General features: G+C 41.4%; 1 protein-coding gene across 1 annotated transcript in view; it reads right to left on the minus strand.

The window, feature by feature from the left end:
* The window catches only part of MTHFD1L (methylenetetrahydrofolate dehydrogenase (NADP+ dependent) 1 like), a 190,607-nt gene that overhangs the window by 123,662 nt on the left and 47,247 nt on the right, over positions 1–19,698 (minus strand). Inside the window, exons 12-16 of the mRNA XM_072995277.2 lie at positions 16,173–16,309; positions 15,700–15,746; positions 14,565–14,672; positions 12,961–13,035; positions 6,247–6,349 (exon numbers count right to left, since the gene is read on the minus strand). Of these exons, the coding sequence (XP_072851378.2) occupies positions 6,247–6,349; positions 12,961–13,035; positions 14,565–14,672; positions 15,700–15,746; positions 16,173–16,309 (470 nt within the window). The remainder of the gene's footprint in view (positions 1–6,246; positions 6,350–12,960; positions 13,036–14,564; positions 14,673–15,699; positions 15,747–16,172; positions 16,310–19,698) is intronic.

The raw sequence follows: 19,698 nt of genomic DNA on the forward strand, positions 1-19,698 counted from the left end.
TGGCATACTCCAGTAGGTCTGGGGTTGTCACATTGATTGGTGTCAGCGGTGGGATACGACTGGTCCAGTTGTCCAGTGGTCCAGCAAAGCCTTGGCAAGTGTGCCCAGAGCAAGGGGGGTCTAGTCAGGGAAAATCTGAGGGCGCGTAGGTAATCTTCTAGGCTTACCTCACGGGGAGGTAGGCTAGTGGAAGAACGTGCGAACTCAGATTGGGGGGACTAGATTAGGGAGCTCTGAGGCAACCTGTTTTGGCGGGAAAGGGCTGAGGCAAAGCTGCGTGAAGTAACAGTGATCTAGCCTGTCTGCTGAGAGGCCTAGCAGAGGGGGTGGATTCTGCCTGGCAACAGTTGCAAGTTGGTGCTGAAGGAACAGCAGCAGTCTATAGAAGGCTGTTTCTGAGGCAAAAGAAAAAAGTCGTCGTTTTATTTTGAGGCTTGACTTTTGAAGGCAGCCTGTTCAGGGGGGGATTATGCCCTTGACTCGAAGCCAGATGGCAGAAATGGGGGAAGTGAGAGAACCACAGGGAGACCAAGGTTCTGAGGAGGAATTTGGCTCAGTGCAGGATGAGAGCATGGGAGAACTGACCTCAGAACTCAGAAGAATGCTCCTAGCCCAACAGCATGAGCTGAGGGTGAGGGAGATGGAGGAAAGGGAAAGAGAGAAACAGAGACAATTTGAGATAGAGAGAGAGAGAATGGAAAAAGAAGAAAGATTAGAGAGAGAGAGAATGGAAAGAGAAGAAAGATTGGAGAGAGAGAGGATGGCGTTTGAGTTAAGAAAATTGGAAATGATGAATCAGAACAATAATAACAATAGAGATTCTGAGGTGGGCCAATTGTCTAAAACTGACCTGAAGAAATTCCCTGTGTACCACAAGGGAGATTGCCCTGAGGTGTTCTTTTCCCTTGTGGAAAGAGCGTTTGTAGACTTCTCAGTAAGGGAAACTGAGAAGATGACCATTATGCGATCTTTAATCAGTGGCAGCCTGGCAGAAGTCTATGCAGAGATGCCAGTGGAACTGCTGAAAGACTTCGCTGAGTTTAAAAAACTGGTGTTTGCCCGACATGGGATAAATGCGGAACAGCTGAGGCAAAGATTCAGGTCACTCACAAAAAAACCAGAGCAGACTTTCACCCAAGTGGGGGCCCAACTGGTGAGGTTGCTAGAGAAATGGCTGTCTCAGGAGGGGACAGAGACCTTCCAGCAGCTCAAAGACCTGATAGCGCTGGAACAATTTTATTCAGTCCTGCATGGGGAACTAAAGTTCCATGTGAGGGAGAGGAACCCTAAATCTGTGTCAGAAGCGGCGGAGATCGCAGATTTTATTTCCCAAATAAGGAAGCCCTTAGGTGCTGAGGGGAAAACTGTGGGTAAGCCCAAAGAAACCTACAGCAGGTACTCTCAGGGACCAGGGAAAAACCAGCAAGGGGGAGGGGCCCATGTTGAAGGGAAGCCCTCAGACATGAAACCACCAAGACCTCAGATTTTGGAGGGAAAACCAAAACCAGATGAGAAAGACTCCAAGTACAGCAGAAAATGTTATATCTGTCAAGGAAAGGGCCATCTAATCTCAGAGTGTGAGAAATTAAAGCAGCTAAAGGGAAATTTGCCTCGTGATTCGAGTGGAACCAAGCCAAAAGCTGTGTTCTGTGTCCAGACAGAGCAAAGCTCCTTGCCACTGAGGGAGCCTGTTGCCATGGCTACTCAATCTGGACCAGTTACATCTGCTGATCAGGCTGAGGAAAATGGTCCTCTTGTGGAGGTCAAGCGCTGCTTACTAGTGAGGACAGATTCGCAATTGTTTGAGACCGCAGGGGTGGACGTAGGAATACTTGACCATCAGTATAGGGGGCTAAGGGATACTTGTTCCCAGGTGACCCTGTGCCATCCAGATATTATTCCTAGGGAGTATATAATCCCAAATGAGAGCCTGAAGGTGACAGGGATTGAGGGGCAGGTGATCTCACTGCCAGTAGCTGAGGTACCTGTGAGCTTTCAAGGCTGGAGGGGAGTTTGGCGGCTAGCGATTTCATCGACTCTGCCAGCAGCCGTGCTCGTGGGAAATGACCTGGCTGAACATGTGAAACGGGTGCTAGTGGTTACACGCTCACAAGCTACCACGGGGACAGTTCAGGGGGGTACTGAAGAGCCCGAGGTTGAAGCAGGTGAGGGTAGTCCCGAAGCCATGGCAGAAACCTTAGCCACGGACAGCAAATTTGGCCAAGAGCAAAAGGCAGACGCCACTCTCCGAAAGTGTTTTGAAAAGGTGACAGACACCCAGCTAACACCCGAAACCCCAGCGAGATTTCGCGAGAGGAAGGGAATTTTATATAGAGAGACCCTGATGAATATCTCAAAAGGGGGAGATGGGATCAGAAGTCAGCTAGTGGTACCTGAAAAGTATCGCCCCATGATCTTACAAAGGGGGCACTCTGACATGTTTGCTGCGCACTTAGGGGTGAACAAAACACAGCAGAGAATCACGCAAAATTTTTACTGGCCTGAAATAGGGAAGCAGATCAAGGAGTTCTGTAAACAATGTGATGTGTGTCAGAGGCAGGGGAATAACCGTGACAGGACCAAAGCGAAGTTGTGCCCTTTGCCTGTGATTGACACCCCGTTCAAATGTATAGGAGTGGATATTGTGGGACCTTTGCCCAAGGCCACAAAGAGGGGGAACCGGTTCATTCTCACCATTGTGGACCATGCCACGAGGTACCCCGAAGCCATACCCTTGACTAATATTGAAACTAACACAGTGGCAGATGCCTTGGTGGGGTATATGTCCAGGATGGGATTTGCCTCAGAAATAATCACAGATTTGGGCACATCGTTTACATCAAAGCTCATGAAACGGTTATGGCAAATCTGTGGAATTAAACACAAGGAAACCACTGCCTATCACCCCGAAAGTAATGGGTTAACAGAGAAGTTCAATGGGACTCTGATGCGCATGATTAGGGCTTACTTGGCAGAGAATCCAAACAATTGGGACCAGAAGCTGCAATCCCTTTTGTTTGCTTATCGGTCAGTGCCCCAAGCCAGTACCGGGTTCAGTCCGTTTGAACTTTTGTTTGGGAGAAAAGTAAGAGGTCCACTTGATTTAATCAAACAAAATTGGGAGCAGATCACCCAGGATGACCCACAAGATGTTGTGACGTACATAGACACTTTAATGAATGACCTGAAGAGAAACCTAGAGATAGCAGCAGAAAACCTGCAAGCTCAGAAGGTCAGACAGAAAACCTGGTATGACCAGAAAGCCAGGGAGAGGCACTTTAACCCAGGGGAGGAAGTGCTTTGGCTTAGGCCCTGCAAAGAGAACAAACTGCAACTCAAATGGGCAGGACCATACAGGGTCATTTCCAAGATGTCGGATCTGAACTACCTTATAGAACAGGAGGAACACCAAACACGAAGGGTGGTACATGTGAATGCCCTGAAACCCTACTACAGAGGGGAACAGAGGGTTTTATTTGCCATAAAAGCAGCTGAGAGTGAGGAAGCTGAATTACCCTTCTGGGAGGGTAGAGGGGAAGTGAAATACAACCCAGATGAGGTGAAGATCAGTCCTGCACTCACCCAAGACCAGCAGCAAGAACTAAAAGTGCTGCTCACTAAATATCATAAGGGTTTTTCAATTAAGCCGGGGATAGTGAAAGGAGTGATCAAACCCCTAGAGGCCAAGATAGAAGCCGTTCGTGATTGGCCCAGACCCAACACCAAGAAAAAAGTCAAATCATTTCTTGGGTTGGTGGGCTACTACAAAAAGTTCATCCCGAGGTTTAGCGAGATGGCGACTCCGCTGACCGATCTGACGTGGAAGAAGACTGATGACCGCATCCCGTGGACCAGCGACTGTGAGGAGGCGTTCCAGAGGTTGAAGGAGGCGCTTGTCCATTGTCCAGTGCTGCGTGCTCCAGACTTCGACCGGGAGTTCATCATCTACACCGATGCGTCTAACAGCGGGGTAGGAGCAGTTCTTTGCCAGGAGGATGAAAATGGTGACCAGCATCCAGTGTCCTACCTGAGTAGGAAACTCCAGAAAGGTGAGAGACATTTGGCAACCGTGGAAAAGGAGTGCCTGGCCATAGTATACGCGATTCAGAAGGCCCAACCTTACATCTGGGGAAGACATTTTGTTCTGTGCACTGACCACTCACCACTGCAGTGGTTAAAGACAATGAAAACCCATAATAGTAAACTTATGAGGTGGGCTTTAAACCTGCAAGATTTTGACTTCGAAGTGAAGGTGGTCAGAGGGTCAATGAACTGTGTCGCTGACGCCTTGTCCAGAAGACCCGACGAGTGAAGACGGCGAAGAAACCATGGACTATGTATATTTTGGTGACCAAAAGTTAAATGTACCTGTTTATTGAACAGGCTTGGTTTGTATTAATAAAGGTAACTTAATGTATTGTAAATATTAATGTTTAAAGTAAGTATGGGATTGTGTTATAATGTATAACTGTTTTGTGTTTTGATCCTGGTTGTTTTTTTGGAGAAAAGCACTTTAGCTTTTCCCCTGCAAAACAACTTATAAAGAGGGGAGGTGTCACATACAGCACTGATGGTACCTGTCTGTCATGGGTTTGGAGGGAAAGTTCCATCCTATGGGAGTAGAAGGCGGGACATCAGGGGGGAGGAGCTGTACTGTATATATATTTGGAGCTTGTGTGGAGAGTTAGGAGTTGGAGTCTGTGTGTCAGACTGAGTACAACTGTGTACAGGAGCAAGTTTGATGTTCTTCTCCTAAACAGCGTATCCGTTGGAAAGTGGGGATCTTATTATCGCAGCCAACGCAGTGCTTAAACAGGCTCAAAGGGGCCATGACTTAGTAAGGAACGATAAAGAGAAAATGAATTGGATCAAGGGGGCAGCCAAAAGGCTGATAGTCTAAAGTAAAAATATTATGTACTAGTTGGAACCCTTTTCAGACATTCAGCACATATTTATTGATCAGGTGGGGGGATTGTGAGATTCCATCTATTGAGAAATCACTCGACAGCTGCACATTTGGTAGCTAAAAAGAAGCCTACTTGCATGAAGATATATGCATGTGGCATGTGGGCAGCTTCCACATAAATACATACCATGGTAATGGTATCCTCCTTCTCCTCTAAATGCATGTCTGACAGTGGGTACCGAAAAGGGGTATCATAGCCAGCAGGTGTGATCCTACTAGGGATGTAATCTTACTTCACCCTCACAAGTGAGAATAAGGCATTTTCAAAACTTTTCTCCCTGCTAGGCAAGATTTCAAGAGTTTTGTGCATGTTTTGCATCTTGTGACTTTTTTGGAATATAAATATAAATATAAAAAGACACACACCTATTGCAGGAAAAAAAACATACATATAAAAAGTGTTTTAAGCAAAAAGTTATTCTGGATGGAAGGTGTAAGTTTTTTTTTCCTCATACATCAGTAAAAATCTTTGATGAAGTGATGGCTCAATCTGAGAAGATCTTCAATTTTTGGCTTGGCTTTAAAAGCAAATACAACCACTGTAGTGGCTTCCACCCCCTCATCATATGGCATGAGTGAGAGGACAAGTGCTGATAGGGTAGAAACCAGGTAAATAGAACTGCTGAACCAGCCATAGGATTTATTATGGCAGATACATATGCATATGTTTGGTCAGCAAACTCAGGAGAGGTGGCCTCAAAAACAATCAACAGGAATCTGCTTTCATAGCAAGATGCCTGAACCTACCTCTCAAAACAACCAAAAGAACCCAAACTCAGGAATCTCTGGCTCTCCTCCACAGTCCATCACAATTTTCCATGTCAATTAAGGCTGGAAGTTCAATTTTCCCCATTTCAGAACTAAGTATTCTGACAGGTATGTATTCAAGAAAATTACTTTTACGGACCTTTCTATATACCAAAGTAGGCTCTAAAGTTTTTGTTTTTAAAAAAAAAAAAAAAAAAAAAACCTGTCCAAACAGGACTGATTCTGTTTTCAAACAAGAGGAATTTTTTTGCTATGCAGAAAGACCAGAGTTTAATTTCCATTATGTGCTCCTTGTACTCACCAGGAGTTCTGTATTCCAGTGCATCATGGTTAAGAAATTTTACTGTCCCAAGATTTCTTGGTAATAATAGCTATCAAGGTACCAGAGTAATTATTACTTTTAAAAGCTACTCTTCACTCTCTGGTTGTGGGTCTTGCACTGGGTGGCCACTGTGGGACACAGCACTCTTGACTAGACAGACCTTCAGTCTGACCTAGCGGACTCCACCTACCTCTTTGCCACGTAATTGTAGCTGGATCTATGTCAAGTCGGACAAATCTGCTAACCTCATCTTCTGTCAATGTTTTAGGATCCGTTTTGGTTATTCCCAGCCTCTAGAAAAAAAAGCAAATAGAAGCAAAGGGACAAATGAAGATTGTTGCTTGGAAAGCCACAGAAACATAACCGTAACTCAATTATAAAACCCCTCAGAGTACCTACAGCCCAGATTTCCCCAAGCTGTTACTCTCCAAATGTGCTGAACTAGAAGTCCTATCATCCCCACGCAGCAGCCAATGGTCAAGATGTCTGGGTTGGAGGGACTTGTAATCCAACACATCTGGGTGTGGACAATAGATTGGACAACTGTAAGGGGTACTGAAGAGGACACATTATTGTTGCCAGGCACCTCTGGCTTTTAGCATACTGGCACAAGAGAGAGATACACTCAGATATGTGATTTCCAACAGTGACATCCTTTTTCTTACTTTCCACACACCTCCCTTGAAAACAAAATGTGGCAGAATTTCTGTCAGCAGCAAATGGGAGCTGACCTTTCACCATCACAAAGATCCAGAGTGGGTGGGTGGGAGATTCTAGGAATTGGGCCAGTCCAAATTTTTCTCGTGGCTCTTTTAGCAGTAATGGTTGGTTCAGCCTGTGTTTGTTGCTGAAACCATTATGAGGGGGATGCAAATAATGCTCACAGGACATGTAGAAACAGTGCTGAATTTTCCCCCCATTGCTTTTTCAGCAGGTGCAATTGTGGATTGTTAATTGTATTGACTTAAAGGAATTGTGTGCAGCTTAGTTTCCTTCTGTCAACACAAGGTGCTCTATCTAGCAAGATTACGGACCATCCTTGCAGCCTGTGATCGCTCAGAACAGAGTGATGGTCTCCCCAGTGTCTTTTGGTCTCCTGAATCCCTGGAGCCATTAAGTAAGTTCACTGTGCAGGTAGTAGAGATTACTCTCTTGCCATAGAAAGGATACTGAATGAATGAGATTTTTATTGATATACTTGATATCCTAGTGAAACCGATTTATTTTCCATTGTGACAGTCCTTCATCAGAATCAAATATTTAATTTAAAATAACTACTTAAAGAGAGACACAGAATGAAAGGAACAGATAAAATAAGAATGGGGGAGGGGAGGCCCATAAAAGAGATTTGGGCTGTGAGACTCCATTCTAAGATGTGATTTGCTCAGCTCCTCCATGGGGGGGGGGATGCCAAAGCTGTCACTTTGTCTGCTATTCTCTAAAAGGGCACCAGAAACACTTTCTAGGTACATAGTTAACTGGCAGCCCTGTACAATACAGAGGAGGGCCCACACTATCCTACACTCACTTTACACCATGGGGTGGACGGGCCTGACAATGGTTCCAGCAGTGGTTTGCAGTAATACTGTACTGTATGTGTATTCTGGAGCTCACAAGGGCACCTCATACAGTATCTTTTCATCCAGCAACCTCAGCTTGCCTTCCCTGATAAGATACTTGATGATAGAGAGTGGGTTTCTGGTGTTTCTCTGGGACCCCTTGCTCAACCTTCTGCTCCTCTGCCTTGCAGCCCCAATAGCTGCTCTGTTCCAGAGTTCCTAACCCTGCCAGGTGGGAGTTAAGATATCTGGGCTTCCCTTACTTTGTTCTCCATTGTTGACCTTGGGATCCAAAGCCTGGCACCTTTTGGTGGGCCAGCCACAGAACAAGGTGCCTCAGGGCTTCCTAACACCACTCTCTGTCCATGCCCTCTCTTCCTTTCCAATTTCAAGCCACTACTGCCACTTTTAGCTTCTTCTGACCCCCTACGGCCAGCCAGGTCTCCAGCATCATCACACTGCTGCATGACTTATGTTTGTGACTCCTCATGACCACACTGCACATAGTTGCTGTGATGGCTGGTAGCCAGTTAAGTTCTCTTCAGTTGTACTCATGTTGCCAAAAGCAGTGGTTTCCAGCACGCTGCTACACAAGACCACATGGTTTCCAGCCCAAATCCTCTGAGCCCGATTTCTTTCAAAATTCTAGCTAAAGATGTTCCTTTCAGAAACGAAAATCCCACACAATAAAAATGAATGCACTTTGGAGCTACTCAGCCTGATCAGGAATTCTGGAAAACTCAAAGGCACTGTGGAATTTTACTTGGTCCTTAAAAAGTGCTGAACATCTGTGGATTTTGAAATTTGTTTTGTTTTCATCGACCAACACAGTTTTCTGGCTTTCTATTTTCTTTGTAAAATGCCTGATCCAGTCATTCAAGGCAGAATATGATACCCAAAGAGTCATGCCACCTGCAGTGAGGGTTCTGTCCCCTCTATCCACCAGGAAGTACTGTATTCATTACTTGTGATCAATAATACAGGTTCCCCCTGCCTGAGGCATATTATCAAACCCAATATTTATGTAAGCACTCTGTTGTTTATTATTTTGCTCTGTATAATTCTCAGGAACCTGTGTTTGTACCTAAAGTGCAGGAGTGAAAAGTGTAGTCCACGGGCTTCAAACATCCCTTGGGGAGCATTCTGTGGCCCCCTCAAGAGTCCACAAGAGCCCCTCATTTTAAAAATAAAACACCAAAATGTCCTCATCCCAGAGGTCTCCAGGGACAATAGTTTTCACTTCTTGGTGTGCCCCTAAGGCCCCCCTGTTCCTTAAAATAAATTTATGCTTTATTTTTCTTTTCAAAATGGCAGGGAATGCTGATTTTTCATGCTCCATGAGCCTCCACAGAGGGAGCTGAGGGCTTAAACATAGTTCCCAAGACTTAGGAGCTTGCCCACTCCTTACCTTAAGCTAGAAAAATAATTCTGGAATACATTCAACCTTGTGTTTCCAGAAATGCTGACTTATAACCTATTCTCCATTTTAGTATCTATTGTTAGGTGTAATTTGATACTGGCATACGTATCAGTAATCTTCTCATCTCCATGTTGGCACTGAGCTACAGACCTCATGACTCCAAGCCTCATGGCTACAAGTGGCACAATGTTTGCATTTCTGTGCTTCTTTCCAACACCACTGTTTTGCAGGGGGCATCTAGACTGATGACGATTTCTAGAGAGGCTGAATACTTGAACACTCCTTTGGAATTTTACTTTGTCCTAATAAAAATACTGTCTTCCTGTGAATTATTCATTTTGGCTCTACATGAAACTAATGAAGGAGATACAGAACAAGTTGGAGAAATGGAACAAATTACAACTATCGTTGCTGGGAAGAATTGCGACGATCAAAATGAACATCTTGCCAAAAAACTTATTTCTATTCCAGTCAATCCCTATTATATTAAAACAGTATTTTTTCAAAGAATTTAATAAGATAATCATGAGATTTATATGGCAAGGCAAAAAACCAAGAATTAAAGTTAAGGTAATGCAAGATGCTAAGCAGAGGGGTGGCTTTGGTCTTCCAGATTGGGTTCTGTATTATAGAGCTTTTTATTTTAGATTGGATAAAAGAATGGATTACTCTAGAAAACAATAGACTACTTAACTTGGAAGGACACGATTTGCAATTGGGTTGGCATGCTTATTTATGGTATAAAAAGGATAAAGAACAAAAATCTTTTAATTCACATATGATAAGAAGAGCTTTACTGGGAACGTGGAGAAAGATTATACAACAAATTTATCATAAAATACTTGTATGGGTATCACTGATAGAGGCCTTTACCCAACCTAATCTTATGACAAAAGCAAATCTTTTAAGATATCAAGATGTATTAAAAAAGGATGGTGAACTAAAATCTAAAGGAGAGCTAGAGTCACAGAATGTTCATATCGATTGGTGGTCTAGAGCAGTGGTTCTTAATCTTTGTTACTCAGATGCTTTTGAACTGCAACTCCCAGAAACCCCAGTCAGGACAGCTGGTGGTGAAGGCTTCTGGGAGTTGCAGTCCAAAACTCCTGAGTAACCCAAGGTTAAGAACCAGTGGTCTAGAGCACAACTAGAATCTAGATACACAAAAGATAAAATAGAAGGTTTCTACTCAGAGCAAACGATTTTTTACAAACTCTTGCTAGGTCCAAAAGAACAAATGGTTAAGAAAATGTATAATTATATGCTGGAAATTAAAATGCAAGGTGAAATGGTTAAGGAATCTATGATTAAGTGGGCACAAAATATAGGGCATAATATTGATATTGATCAATGGCTGAAAATATGGCAAAATAATATAAAGCTTACAAGATTGGTGAACTTTAAAGAGAATATATATAAGATGTTTTATAGGTGGCACATGACCTCTGAAAAATTGTCAAAGATGTATACAGATGTGTCAAATAAGTGTTGGAAATGTGAAGCACAAGTGGGAAGCTATTATCATATGTGGTGGTCATGTGGAGTAGCGAAACAATATTGGAAAAGGGTACATGCTATGTTGCAACAAATATTGCTCTGTAAGGTACCATTAACCCCAGAACTGTTTTTATTGAGTATGATACCTGATAATATAGATAAGTCAAAGGAAAACATAGCTATATATATTGTAATGGCAGCCAGAATCCTATATGCTAAAAATTGGAAAAGCCCAACGGTACCGAAACAAGAAGATCTTATTGAAAAGATACGGGAAATAGTTGAAATGGATATTCTATCAGAAGTTATGAAGGACTATCCCTTGCAAAAGGCAACAGAAAGATGGGATCTATTCAACAAGTGGACTGTATCGAAAGGCAGTATGTGAATAGCATATATTGAAATGAGAACTTAATCTAGAAGGCAGAAAAGAGTAAACAGAATAATTTTAAAAATTTGATATGGCAATAGGTATAGAATGGATATTAGCATGCTATTGTCTCCCCTCTTCCTCATTAATACCAATCCCCTTTTTCCTTTCTGTCATCCCTTATGTTAAAAAAATAAAAAATTCTGGAAAAAAATTATATATTTTGGCTCCATCCTTTCCTAGACATCCAAACTGTAAACCAGTGGGAAGAAACTAGGCAGAGAAAATTACCACCACTAAATGACTAAACAGCTGGCTGTTCAGAACTTTATTACCAATTATCAGCTCCCCTTTTCCCCCAGACACTCAGCAAACATAAAAACATTTTCTAACAGTTTTCCCTATTGCATTCTCCATGCAAACCTTTCTAAGATCTACTTCACAGCACAGACAAACAGGAATACACGTTGTTTTGCTTTTTAATATGTTTAAATTATTAGATTTTTATCATAAAAATAAAAGGCACTGGGCTCCATATATACTCTATAGCTACCCATTGCCACCCAGTGGTTATCAAATACACTAGCTGGCATAATAAATTAAACCCTGACTTTATAGCCATCTGTAGATATGAGACGAAACTGTAGTAATGTTAAGGAACTAGACTGAAGTACAGTCTGAACTGAACTGTAAAGTATTCACTCCCTGCTTTTCCTAGGCTGTGACAGCAAGAAGCTTGGAAGTGCTTATGTCCCTCTTTACACACCTGTCACCTGGTAGTGACTTGTGGACCAAGTTGCAGGGGACAGGCTGACCTCTAAATTTCACACAAACACATAGACCTTGTCATGCGCTACCAAAGCCCACCACATCTTTCAAACTAAGCAAATGTAGTTGGTGTTAACTAGCTTTGGCTTCAAAAGCATTCAGTTTTACCCATAAGCAACAACATGCTTATTATTATATATTCTTAGACTCCAAATTCAATCCCCATTGTTCCAAGGTATATGCCTACCCATGTACTGGGCAACGCATAACAATTCTTTGTGTAAAAAGTATATGAAATAGCAAATGTGGGTTACGATCAATAAATCTTCCACTGGGACACTTAACATCTCAGGCTGACAACATGTGGTTTCATGAACCTTACAACATAAAATTTTCAATCTGTTATATTCATTATGAAAAAACATCTGCCATACCTACAGCAAAAATCCACTGGATTTGTCCCAGATTACCTGATTTGTCTCTGTCAATGGTATGAATTATTTTGCTTTCTGAGATTTGTAAACAACATATCCTTGAACAACTCAAGCACAGTAATAGTTTAGCTCTTCCAGGCCATAGAGAGGATGAAAAGTGTGGGGAGATCCCCAGGGAACTTGACTACCTCCACCCACTTTCCCACCCCATGCCAAACCTGACAGAGTCACAATGTGCACCAACTTGTTTATTTGAAGGAATGAATACAAATTCTAATGTATGTTTATTCAGAAGTAAAGCCTTGCAAGTAGGGATGCACTGGATTTCAGAACAAGGCTGTCACACTTTCTATAAGCTCTAAACATCTGCTGAAAAAGTGTGATGAAATTAAAATGTGCAAGTAGGGTGATCTGATACTGCAGATCATGAGCTCAACCCTGCTCTTTGCTCTGTCAGACCTTTTTGGTCTAGCAGTAGGGATGCTGGTTTTTTGGAGCGGGCTGGTACAATCAGGACTGGTGGAAGGGTCCTTTTAAAGACTGCACCTTGGAAATGACACTTTCTATCATGATCCAAAGATATCTTCATGTCAGTCACTATCTGATCATATACATACTGTTCTCCTTTAAATGCCACACAGTTGTTTTACTGCAGACATCTCTCTGTGAACCTGATTTTTTTTGGTGGTGGTGGGGCTGTCTGTCCTGTATTAATTTTTTTAAAAAAAATACTCACTGAAAGTGAAAACATCTTAAATCCTAATGAATGTGACTTTTTGAAAATCAGTGACTTCTAAAAGAATCTCTAAAGAATCTATAAGCCCTCTATAAAGTGGAGGGTTTAACAGCTACTTACCTTCAGGCGTGCAAGCTGAATGTCTGAAAATTTCCTTTCACCCTGAACTGATGGAACCAATCTATTATATAAAGCCTGTAAGGAACATACAAGGAAAATCATTAACAAAAGTACGAAAACTCATCAAGGATAATGATGGTGAAAATCCTGCATGTGTAAGTTCTGCAGTGTAAGGTTGATGACATCATCTGCCGGAGGAAGTTTTGGGAAAAATCAAACATTTCTTTCCCCCACCCCAAGTTGCTGACTAATCCCCTTCCTCATCAGGAACCCATGGGGGCTTAGGGGTAGAAAAGTGAAGTCTTTAATTGTTGGGATGGCAGCAGCAATTTTCAGTACTTAACTACTCCCCTCTCCTGTCCTGTCCTGCCCATGTGATACAGATGAGGAAAGGGATTCCTTAGGACCCATGGGGCCCTTGTCGTGTGCAGAGAAGGGCAGGGGGAGAAAAGGTTTGATTTCCCAAATGTTGGTCCAGTGGAGGATGCCATCAGCCTTCTGCCGAGGAACTTAACACAACCAGGATTTCAGCCAATTTCTGTTAATAAAAGATGTGAAGTCTTTGTGTGTGTGCTCTGACATTATTCTAGAATTGCTGCTGTTCATGATAATCTCCAGGCATTCTCAATATTTAAAAGTGATATAAAACTGCTATAAAATGATAAGGCATTTGTGCAGCTGATATAACATGGCTTGTGCTTGTGGGCAAGGAGTAAGTGTTTGTGTATTGAAAAGAACTCCTGGATAGAGAGTTTATATATATATATAGCAACTGGATTCTTATCACTATTGACTGAGCACCCAGTGTTGGAGTGGAGGGCAAGAATGAATCCCCGCATCAGCAGGAAGGTGTCTTAGAAATGAAGCAAACAAATAATAAATAAGAATTGCCTTGACAGTAACAGCGTCCGCAAGCAAGCACTTGAATGCACAAGGGATGCATACATACACATTAATTATGATGGAAAAACAAAGAGATATTCTTGGTAAAACCAATGGGGAGAGTCTAAACCTACTCCTTGCCTCCAGTAGCCTTGAGAGTCCAGCACTAATAATCACACTACTCTGCTTTATAATTGATGCAAAGTTTTGTTTCTTGGCCATTCTGAGCATGTCAAAACACTGGATAGTGTCCTTTAATTACGAAAATGAACAGTTGAGAGTGGAATTCTTCAAATTCATCCATACTTATAGCCACATAAACGTATTTATCAAAACACATTCACAATGATGACATGGTCAATAATGAAGTCTTTGAAATACTTTCAGCTACTTCATTTTTGAAAGCCCTGGTCTAAATCCAATATCATCTTAGCTTGGTGAAAATCCCCACAAACATATATTCAATGAATTACACTTGGAAGCAGTTTCACAAGAGGCTGTACAACCATGTACACATTCTGTTGTGCAACTCCTGGGTTTGATTTTGGAAAAAAAAAACCCTCAACTTTATTGGGACTACCTTGTGCTGACTTTGATAAGGAATGCACATCTAGTCTGGTGGGTCTTGTGCTAATACAGTGACATTGCTGGATGCAAGCCAATACACTCACAGTAGTATTAGTAGAAAATTCATAGTGGAAATGATGAAAGGTTGCCCTTACCTTATCAGACTGAGTGTTCTCATGTAAAATCCTAGCATCTATGGCAGCAGCCAGCAAGTTATTTGCCGCAGTAATGGCATGAATGTCACCAGTGAGGTGAAGGTTGAACTACGGATGAACGACAAATAAGAAAGCATTCATTTTCCACACTCCATTACATTAGCAGTTGAAACCCAGCGATCCTCTTTCACTTGTGGGATTAACAGCTTTTAAAGTGTTGTGGAAATAATATTAAATTATCATCATTATCATTATGGCTGAAATTATTTAATAGAAGATAAATGGTCTTAGCTCACGGTGCAATTCCTTAGAGCCAACATGACCTAAGTACAGATGCATTCGAATACATTGGAAAGTGGGGGGGATGCATTTCTCAGGATGTCTGCACCTGTGGTTTAATTCATATGGGTGTAATTTAGTAGGCTCACATTTTGGTTAATTTAACATATCTTCCTAATGGCACAGATCTAAACATCGATCATGAATTATGTAATAGAATTAATATATTGAAAGGCTGGCCCTCCCATTACACAGAGTGAAAGCACTGCCTCACACTATAGTCTCTGGTATCTGCTGGGCAGATGTGATAGCCTTGTTGGTTGTTCCTGCTGAAGATTCTGGGCTATTTCCCTCTGCCAGTTACAGAACTGTGTGTACCACATGACCTGACCTGCACTCTCTAAACAAGGCTACTGCCCTCAGATATCCTGCAGACTGCAAGGTCTACTGCTAATTTTGAAATAAGATTCAGATGCCAGTCAGATCCGATTCTGTACACGGAATGAGGGGCACTATCTTGCACTACAATTCAGGCAGCATAATATACTGGGCAATTGTAATAGAAATACTTGATAGATTTATGCTAAGCAATCAGGCAAGAGATTTCAGAGTGCTGTCGTCTGAAGATGCCAGCCACAGAGACTGGCAAAACGTTAGGAAGAACAACCTTCAGAACACGGCCAAAGAGCCCGAAAAACCCACAACAACTATTAGATCCCGACCGTGAAAGCCTTCATGAATACAGAGATTTCAGAGTAATGCATGCTTCTCCCTGTATATTTATGTGATATCAGCAGAGAGAGAGAGAGAGATTCAATGGTCCATTTTTAATGCTTTTAGATAAAGATTTCTTCACCTCTTCCATTGGTATAACTTGAGCATATCCACCCCCAGCTGCTCCACCTAGGCAACAAAACAAAGGTTCATATTACATGAGGAAATAAAAGAAAAGAAAACTGTAGGGAGGCCTGAGAAATAATTAAGAAATTACTAAAATATGCATCAGGAAATTGGAGTGTTAATTTTGATTTTCTAATGAAATCACTAAAAAATGTAGAAATACCAGCAGTTAAAAAGATGTGTGTTTACACAGATGAATTCTATCACCAGCCAGTCTTTTGAAAATAATAGAAATTTTAATGGCCATCAGCATGGAAGAATAATTTCAGTGCCAAATTTGAACTTGGATTACTGGAATCCCAATCTCCTGTCATTTTGGGAAGCTCTTTAAGAAAACGATTCTCTCTCAGACATCACTCAGGATCACTGGAGCTTCCTTTAGTACATTAAATCACCCTCAAGATGATGTGATATGTAAAGAATGCGCACCTTTAACACCAAACGTTGGTCCTTGAGAAGGCTGTCGCAGGCAGGCAAAGGAATTTACTTTAAGGTGGGCTGTTAGTGCTTGGACCAAGCCAATAGTCACCGTGCTCTTCCCTTCCCCAAGAGGGGTTGGTGTAATCCTAAAATAATATAGGAAGATAAAATACATTCCACCAATTAGGTTTTGTCTAACTAGGAATATGAAAACCATTAATTCAAGCCAAACCAAAATGAAATGTACAGCTAATTTCAACACAATGTTGTTATTACAAAAGTAACAATGCAAACACATTCACATACACTGCATTTGCACTGACAGTACCAATGCTGTATCTCCTTGAGGAACGGACTTAGCAAAGGAAAATAATCAGTAGTTTTGGCAGCTGCTCGGAAGACTTGGAACATGTACTGAATTCAGGATAGATTTACATTAAGACAAAGCCTTCTCCAACTTTCTTGAAAACTCATTTTTCAAAATTTAAATGACACATAATGAATGGTTTTATCTAACATGCCCTGGGAACCATTATCTCCTAATCACTCCAAGCATGCATGGGAAAAATATGTTTTCTATAAAACCACCATGCTTCTCTTGGTAAAGCAATTGTATTCTTTAAACTTACAACTATGCTTTTGCAAGGTTTTATTCACACATCCCAGAAGCCATTGAACAGCTATAATAGTAGAATGTAACTGCAGTTACACAGAGATACCTTAAAAATAGAATTGGACAACTTCTGTTCCGACTGCAACTCCCATCGTTCCCTACCATTAGCTATGCTCACTAAGGTTAACAAGAGTTACAGTCTAACAACATTTGAAGGAACAAAAGTTACCTTCTCCTGTTCAGAAGCAAGCCGGGGGGGGGGGAATCCTAGCACTATTTGATTTATGTGACAGTTCCCATCCTGAACAAGTAATTACCAATTTAATTAAGGCTGAAGCACTAAAATCTATGGCCACTATTCCTTCTTATCTCATTAGATCATAAAGGATGGAGAGATTGGGAATTTCATTGTTTGAATCTCATCCTAACAAAGGCATCTTTTGTCTAGATGAAGAAAGGAAGCAGCTTCTTCCCATGAAACAAGAGCTGCTCCAGTTTCTGAAATAGAGATCTACCACTTCAAGCAACAGTAGTACTTGAACCAGATACTTGGGTAAACAGCACTTCTACCTTTTTCCAATTAAATAAAGGGGAGCAGTGTGGTCCATACAAAATAAAATACAAATATAAGAATAGGCGATACCTTTACAGATCACTAAAAATAATACAATAAGTGAGCTTTCGTGGATCAAACACCACTTTCTCAGGTTTATATCAGTGTGAAGAATTTAACAGTCCAAAAGTTCATAGCAACATGGATTTTGCAAGGAAAGCTCCTCTTAGAGGTAAATTCCCAAAGTTCTTGGCAAGATGGATTTCACCAGGCATGTCTTTCTTCAATGTAAATCAGGAGAGGTGCAGGAAGCAGTGGTTAATGTTTTAAGGTTACAGGTGAGGAAGCTGTGAATTGGATGTCACACCCCAGTTCTTCAAACAAAGAAGCACAGGCCTTTCTTTGAAACAGGCATGTTTCATCTTGGCCAGGGAGTAGGGGTGACACAGAAAACCTGAGTTCCCTATCTTGGAATTGGGGGGATAATTTAATAAACTCACTAGGTTTAGCTGATTGTGATTAGGTTAAGGTCAAAATAATATCATCTAGTGGTTGCACTTTTGCTCCACTGATGTTGAGAGTCTATGTGTCTCCTTGTTGATATGGGGTGGGGTACTATTTCTTGGTATACTTATAATTCAGTTGAAATAAAGGGGAGCTGTGTGGTCCATACAAAATAAAATACAAATAAAAGAATAGGCAATATCTTTACAGACCACTGTAAGTTCTTCACAGTGGTACAAGCCCAATGAAGTGGTGTTTAATCCACAAAAGCTTGCTTATTGTAGGATGAAATGAATAAAACCATCATGGTAATCAAAAAGTAGTTTCTACACATTCACTTGTAAGGCAAGTAAAATCAACTACAAGCATCTTAAAGCCATTTAAAAGCACTGCTTGAAGAGAGGTGGCTTCAACCTTTTCCTCAAAGCAGTAAGAAAGTAATGGCAAAAGGGAATGCAACGGTGAGGTCTGAGATCTTATAGAAAGAAATTGAAGCATAATAATCCTCTATCTTACAGAGGACAAATCTGTTGTCCTTCTTCACCAATATGCCCAGTACTGTCCCTCAAGTACTGTTCAAGTTGTCTCCCAATAGCCTACATCACATCATTCTTGATACACATGGCCCCAGGATATATTATTCTTGCTAACAGATGCAAATGATTTGTATCAGGTATCAACGGAAGCTGCCCTAAAGCTTGAGAAAGCAGTAATAATAATTGTGAGCCGAGTCAATGACTTATGGTGACCTTTTCCAAGGTTTCCCAGGTAGAAGATACTCAGAAGCGGTTTACCCTGCCTTCTTCTAGGACCATCGTGAAACTGTCCAGCTTGACTAAGACCACACAGGCTGGCTCTTCCCCGGGAGGCACAGTGGGAAACTGAACTCCCAGGTTCTGAAGCCAAACACTTCAAATGAGCTATAAGAAGCCAGCATCCTCTGTAAAATGTTTAAACTGTGGTAAGAGTTTCTTCCATTTTCCTAATCATCAATGCTTTCTTAATTTCTATTCTGACTTTAAAAGAGCAATATGACCTTCCATCAAAAAATTAAAGTATGATGCATGATTATGCATTTATCTCCTGATTTCCAAAGAACTTGAACAATTCATTTGGGGAATCTCTTTCATCAGCCATAGAAAATTCAAATTAAACAGAACAAAACAAAAAGACTGTTTTCATTCACAGCACTCCCACTCGATGTCTGATGAAAACCCTTGCCAAGATAGGCTACGCAACTGTTTAAATCTGTGATACTTCAGTACGTGCAGAGAAATAAGTAGTTTATTTAACATATTTGACATTAAGGATTACATTTTCATTCCCAGGGATATATATACAAGCATTCATGCATATGCTAGCCAAAAGGAGTACCTCCTATAAGCATGATCTGCTGAGGACTCTAGCTAGAAATCTCTCTCTTAATTAGAAACATATTTTCCTTAACTTTAGAAACTATGCAAAAGGTCCAGCTGTCCTTTATACACTACACCCACTTCTGGTGAGGGATATAATCTGAAATAGTTGGATAAGAGATTGCTATCTTTAAAAAAAAAACCTAAGCATTTTTGCCCTACAGTTCTTACAAAGCGACGTGACATTCCTTGTCTCTCTTACATCAGCTGTCAAAGCAGCAGAACACAAATTCCCAAAGATGTAAAGCTCACAATTATAATTAAGGACCCTAGGAGGGCTGACCAACAGTCTTCCTCCAACAATCCAGAATTTTATTATTCAAAAACATGTCGCTGAGCTAGATCCAATATTGTTTATACTGTACAGTTATCCTGGGACTCCCCCTTTGCACTCTGCTGTCATGCCGAGACCCTGTTCTGGCACGTTTCCCTATGAACACGGGACTGTTT

The sequence above is a fragment of the Pogona vitticeps genome, chromosome 1, assembly GCF_051106095.1.
Source record: "Pogona vitticeps strain Pit_001003342236 chromosome 1, PviZW2.1, whole genome shotgun sequence".
NCBI lineage: Eukaryota > Metazoa > Chordata > Lepidosauria > Squamata > Agamidae > Pogona > Pogona vitticeps.